This window comes from Hyposmocoma kahamanoa, unplaced genomic scaffold (assembly GCF_003589595.1).
Source record: "Hyposmocoma kahamanoa isolate Upper Pololo Valley unplaced genomic scaffold, ASM358959v1 95, whole genome shotgun sequence".
Lineage (NCBI taxonomy): Eukaryota > Metazoa > Arthropoda > Insecta > Lepidoptera > Cosmopterigidae > Hyposmocoma > Hyposmocoma kahamanoa.
Window position 1 is genome coordinate 2,621,907 of NW_020654972.1, and position 6,271 is coordinate 2,628,177.

General features: G+C 33.4%; 1 protein-coding gene across 2 annotated transcripts in view; it reads left to right on the forward strand.

Annotated features, from left to right (window-relative positions):
* Positions 1-317: 317 nt before the first annotated feature.
* The window catches only part of LOC113238154 (putative ATP-dependent RNA helicase DHX57), a 21,198-nt gene continuing 15,244 nt past the window's right edge, over positions 318-6,271 (forward strand). For both annotated transcript variants that reach the window (XM_026474903.1, XM_026474904.1), the window contains exons 1-8: positions 318-452; positions 539-695; positions 1,553-1,701; positions 2,706-3,684; positions 3,883-4,095; positions 4,631-4,910; positions 4,996-5,097; positions 5,301-5,485. In XM_026474903.1, the coding sequence (XP_026330688.1) occupies positions 385-452; positions 539-695; positions 1,553-1,701; positions 2,706-3,684; positions 3,883-4,095; positions 4,631-4,910; positions 4,996-5,097; positions 5,301-5,485 (2,133 nt within the window). In that variant the 5' untranslated portion in view covers positions 318-384. The remainder of the gene's footprint in view (positions 453-538; positions 696-1,552; positions 1,702-2,705; positions 3,685-3,882; positions 4,096-4,630; positions 4,911-4,995; positions 5,098-5,300; positions 5,486-6,271) is intronic.

Here is a 6,271-nt window from a genome sequence, read left to right on the forward strand (position 1 = left end):
CCAAATATATATAAAATTGATCAAATATAAAATTTACGATTATATTTAAATTAAACTGACCTTAAATAAATTCGGTTGTGTTGTTTCATTTTTCTTGTCTTGTTTAAAGCCTTCCAAGTTTAGCACACAACTATTTAGGCATTTTATAATTTTATTTAGGTTGTAGATTAATACTTGAAATTCTCGATGCTGATTTTGAAGCATTCACATATTTTATTAATTTTAATGGATTTTGCATACGACGGAATGCATTTGACGTTACTTGTCATATGTCCCTTAATTACAATTTGACATCAGATGCGCACCGAATGCTCCACGTCGGAGTTTTTCCAAAATTTTCTATATTTCCTGAGTTTTCATGCAAATTTTGATATAACTCTCAAAATGGATTATCAAAGTCGTCAGTTGGCTGGAGATTTCTTCCTGCGAGAACCAGTTGATGCCCGAATAAGGTTAGTTTAATACACATTTTAACTTTCTGTATTTATTTCAAGTTTCCTCATGTAAGTTGGCTAATAAAAAATGGTTTTGATTGCAGAAAGCCTAAAAATGAGCCAGAAGAAGAGCAACACCCGAAACTCAAAGTGGAAATGCAGACTATTCGTTTGAATTCTGACTCTCAAAAATTAGTTTTGGACACCTTGAAGTTTATACATGGACCCGATTTTAAACTTGGAAGCGCCAGCGTTTACAAGGTAAATGCCAGAATTATACTTTGCAACCTGTTTATTTTTACGGAATATTTGTTAATGTTATAATTAATTTTATAGTTATGATAAATTTATTGCACAATAATTATGTAATAATGTACGAGTATTAAATAAAGTCCGATAAGTCACATTTTGACTTGTTCTGCTTCTTAATGCCAAACCATAGTTTCTGAAGTTTTCTATGAATAATTTATTCAACTTGAACAGCAACCGCTAAATGTTCTTTAAAAATATGTTTCAAATGCAAAAAAAATCTGAACACAATGCAGCAAATCCATTCAATGGGACTAAACAAATTGGAATCTATATAATTTAGAAAATTATACAGCTCCTTTTGATTGATTAGAATTCCATCTTCCTAGCAGTCCTTGATGTAACAAACTATTATTGGTACACAGATTGTACTATTTCGTCTATTTCTTCTTGAGCTTGAGGGAGTGGATCACCTGTATTTAATTCCTGTTCCTGTAGTTACTCTGTTCTACTTTAATCGCTTAATTTTAAAAAAAGTAGTTTGTCCAGGGAAGTACTGCCACCTTACCTATTTCTGCCACCAAGCAGTAATGTTCACATTACTGCACGGCAAGGGTGCTGGTGAAATTACAGGCACATGGGACTTGTCAACTTATGTCTCAGGGTGTTGGGCGCAGTGGCATTGCCTCTCAGATTTTTATGATTTAAAGGTCTGAGTGACACTGCAACTGTTAGGGACAGGCGTGATGCTTACCATCAGGCACATCACTTAGTATTATAAGAAAAAAAATGTACATTGACTCCAGGACCAGGTTTCAAAAAGTAGGAATTAGATACTATTTTAGCAATCACATGTATTCTGTTTCCAGGATAAAGGCACGAACCTCAGTAACCGCTACTGGATGGAGCGCGGGAACCTAGTTGTGCAGGGAGGATGCGACTATTCTCTCAACACTAAACCAGACATTGAGACTTCAGAAGCCCGACTGAGAGCTTTTGCTTTGACTAAGCTGGAGAAGTAAGCTGTTCAGCTGTACTATTTTTTCAATTACCTAGATATTTTACACTTTGTTTCAATCCATTTTGAACAGAAAGTAAACAAACAAGTCACTGACCCGACCATGGATGGTTTAATGATTGCCAATTGTAGTGCCAACTACAAATCAATTAATTAATTGAATAAATTGATTTGTTCAATTAAGTCATACTAGCGATTTTCCTTACATAATCTATGTAAGCATATTTAAAATTTCCAAAATCTTCATTTTAAATCCTCCTTGAAATCCTTACACTAAGATACTTGGTCTTTTCTTGGTCTACTTGGATCGAAATATTCAAACCTTTGTAACTATAGTGAAAAAAATAGGGTGGTTTGTATTAATATTAGACATAACTGGTTAATGACTGTACCACCTCAGTCAACCGTGACCATGGGACCTGTAAAAGGTTCAAATCGTTGGTTCGTTTGAAAAAATACATATACGTAATTTAAATCCAAATAAATAGTTTTATTTCCTACGTGTAACAATCACGAAATCCTGAGAACTCGATATGAAATATTCAATTTACTAATTGATTACAAAAACTTTAATAGAATGAACCTAATGTATTTTTTTCTTACAGCACCATGCAACCATAGACAAGTCATAGTTGTATAGTTGAACAATAACATCACTTTTGGACTACCATTTTTCAATAAATAATGTTGGAAAAAGTAATGAGATATCAAGTCGAAATCTTAGAAATATATGTGGGAGTGTTATTTATTTGATTTATTGAGTAATTTCTTTAGAATTTTAACTGAACAGTTTTGTTTACTTTTTGTTCAAAATGGATTGGAACAGACTTTAGTTGTAAGTAGCTGCGGGGTTGAATTAGGTGGGTCACAACACTTGTTATGTTCAATTGGAAAATTCTTCCTCTATATTTACACATACCATTTTTTTACTATCTGTGATAAATCTGTACACTTCATACTTTATAGTAGTTTGATTATAGGAAGTTATGGTTTTTATATTTCAGATACAACTTCCACAAAGCACATTGTGCAGAAGCATTGAATCTGGCAGGAGAGAGTGTAGATAAGGCATTAGAAGTCCTTTTCTACAAGTATTTTAAAGTGGATCCTCAAGAGAAACCGACTAACGTACCATCAATGACCGAACTTGAAGAAATGAGATCAGATGAAAGGGCAGTCTTAGAATCAATCTACGATACAAATTTCAAAGTAAAAGATGCACACATTTGGAGTATTAGCCTTAACCTAGATTACATCACAAAATTGTACAAAGAAAAGGAAATACAGAAACCTAAAAAGAAAGACAACATAAACTACAATAACAATTTCAAAACGAAAAAGAAAGAGGTCTGTAAATTATTTTTGAAAGGACCATGTAGATTTGGAGCTAAATGTAAATTTTTGCATGAGACAAATGAACCTTGTAATACTGAAACAAGAACAGTGACTGATGACAGTCATGAAGTGACTTATGAGTTAGAAATACGGTTTCCAGAAGATACAGTGTATCCCTATCAACCTCCTTTATTATATTTCAAAACTGTAACTCGAACAAATTTAGTACCAGAGCTGGCATGTTTACGGATAACAGCTCGTCTTTTAGAAGAAGCAAAAATCTTAGCACAAGATGGTATACCAAGCATATATTCTTTAGTTGAATTGTTAAATAATGAAGAAGATATAATTAATTATATACAGTTTGATACAAGTACTTTTCCTGAGCCCACAGATGCCTTATGTCCCCAATTAATAGAAGATTCTAGTGTAAGTAAAAAGAAACCATCTCATTACAAAAAGGGTCAATTAAAAGATCATAGATCGAATGTTAATTTTGAAAATGTATTAAAAGAGAACAAAGAGATAGTTGATAGTTGGTTGGCGACAAAAAGTAACAATAAGTATAGTAAAATGATGCCAATTAGAAGAAAATTACCCGCTTGGCAGAAACGGAAAGAAATTCTGGATACTATTAAAAAATCTCAGGTATGTTGACTGTCAATATGTAAAATTCTGTACTGTACTTTACTAAATATGTTCATATTTTTTTAAATGTTGTCAAAGTGATTTTACTATGCTATAGCTTTCAAGTTCTAGTTTTCGATTATATTTATGCAATTGTGTTACATGTGTATATGAACTTCTTGTTAATTAGTCACTGAATATTTTTAAATGTTCCTGTAGGTAGTTGTAATAAGTGGTGAAACCGGATGTGGTAAAAGTACACAAGTACCACAATACATACTTGATGAATGGCTGGACAACTTCAGCAAAGATGGGCAACTTCAGCATGTAGAAATAATTTGCACGCAGCCTAGAAGGATATCAGCTATTGGTGTCGCTGATAGAGTTGCTGAAGAGCGAGTCGAAAAGACAGGGCAGGTTGTTGGTTATCAGGTACGTTAACTTTTTAAGTTTAAATATTCTTTCTTTTCTTGTAAGTAATGAGACTAAGAACTTCAGTGTGATGATGTCTTCCTGAAGTTAACAATGTGCCAGTCTCAATGCTTCGTGGAAATAAATGTTTAGGCTATATGAATATTTTAATATTGATTGTATTGAATACCATGAGTAGTAATACATTAATGATATTCAATAAAATCAATATTCATAAAAAATGATATTAATATATTTGATTAATCGTTTTCAGTTCCTTTTGTTTTTTATATTATTATTATAACATCTAGTGACGGGACGAACAAGTCGTGCGCCTGATGGTAAGCTTCACGCCTGTCCTTAACAGTTACAGTGCCACTCAGAGCTTTAAATTGCAAATATCGGAGGGGCACTACCACTGAGCCCGTCACTCTGAGACAAGTTGACAAATCCCATGTGCCTGTAATTTCATCAAAAAATATTTTCTTTAGATACTAGACATTTAATTTTTTTCTGAGAACACGCTTGTTTATACTATGATTTTGTATTTCTCCAGATTCGCTTAGAAAGCAAAGTATCGTCAAAAACACGCCTAACCTTCTGCACCACAGGAATATTACTACGAAGATTGGAATACGACCCGCAGTTGAAATCTGTCACTCATATATTAGTGGATGAAGTTCATGAACGGTCAGAGGAGAGTGATTTCTTATTGCTCATTTTGAGGGACCTTATTAAAGTCAGAAAGGACTTGACAGTCATACTTATGAGTGCGACCTTGAATGCTGATTTATTTTCGAGTTACTTTGAAAAGATTCCTATTTTAGAGATTCCAGGTAAATTTGGCTGCTTCTTTTTTTTATTGATGGCTTGTTCTTATTGTTACACGACTGGTTAGTAATATTTTTGTGTTTTTTTCAGGAAGAACTTTTCCAGTTGAACAGTTTTTCCTAGAAGACATTATGGAACTTACAAATTACGTGCTAGAAGAAAATGGTCCGTATGCGCGAAAAATTAAAAAAGGTGATTTGTATGTATTTACTATTAATACAGAGCTTCATCCTTAAAGAGTGCTTCAAAGAAAATAAGTATGAAATCCAAACTGTATTTAATCAACCCTAAAACACTTGTTATCACGCAACGTGTATCTTGCACGTCGCCTGGTATCATTATTTATTCTGTTTAATTTACTCTTTAATAATTTCAATTTCATTATAATTTTCTAGGTGACAAGGATAAAAAATTTGACCTAGAAACAGAGCTAGAAACGTGTGACGTCCGATCAGAAGCCAATGAGCCGCCTAAGGCCTCCATTCGCGACGAAAACCTCACTGTGGGACAGATGCTCGCTAGGTATCCAAAGTGTAGCAAGGTCACTTGTAAGAATATGTACCTTATGGATACGGAAAAGGTTCGTACTAAAATTATAGATGTTAAGAAATTTCCGTACATGATAAACCATTATTTACTGTATGTTATCAAAATTGGTGCAAAGAATCCAGGGTCGGCAGACTAAAGCCAATAAGACAAAAATGTTTCATTTTTTTTTAATATACCGACATGAAGACATGTAAGTAAAAAGAAGAATATACCAACAAGCAAAGTTTGTTGTTACTTGTTATTAATAATGTTTTATGTTTGTAAGGGGTGCTGGTGAAATTACAGGCACATGGGACTTTTTATTATTTACTTTATGGCTGCCACCATGCTTGTGCCAGTTTTCTCAGTTTTATAAGAATATTATAAAAATTATGGCGATCACCGCCAGTGTCAGCTTAGAGTTTTCCACGTGGGACTTGTCAACTTATGTGTCAGGTTGACCGGCGTAGTGGCAGTGTCTCTCAGATCTTTGCGATTTAAAGCTCTATTACTATTGACTGGCGTGTCGCTTAACATCAGGCACACTATTTATTCGTGCTAGGCATCATAAAAAAGGTCGAGAAACGTGAGGAGAATTATAAAGTTAAAAGACACCACTAGAATTAAAGTTGAAACTAGGACATGCAAAAACCGATTTTTTCGGTTACCCAGTTATTCGGGTTTTTCGGATATTTTTCCATTGTCGTCCAAATAATTATTCAAAAGTTTAAAATACAAAACTTAAAATACATCAAATCAGTGTTTTATAGATTGTTTTCATTATTTACAGAATTCATAGCAATGAGATCAATTAACTTCTCGAATTATTGTAAAAAAA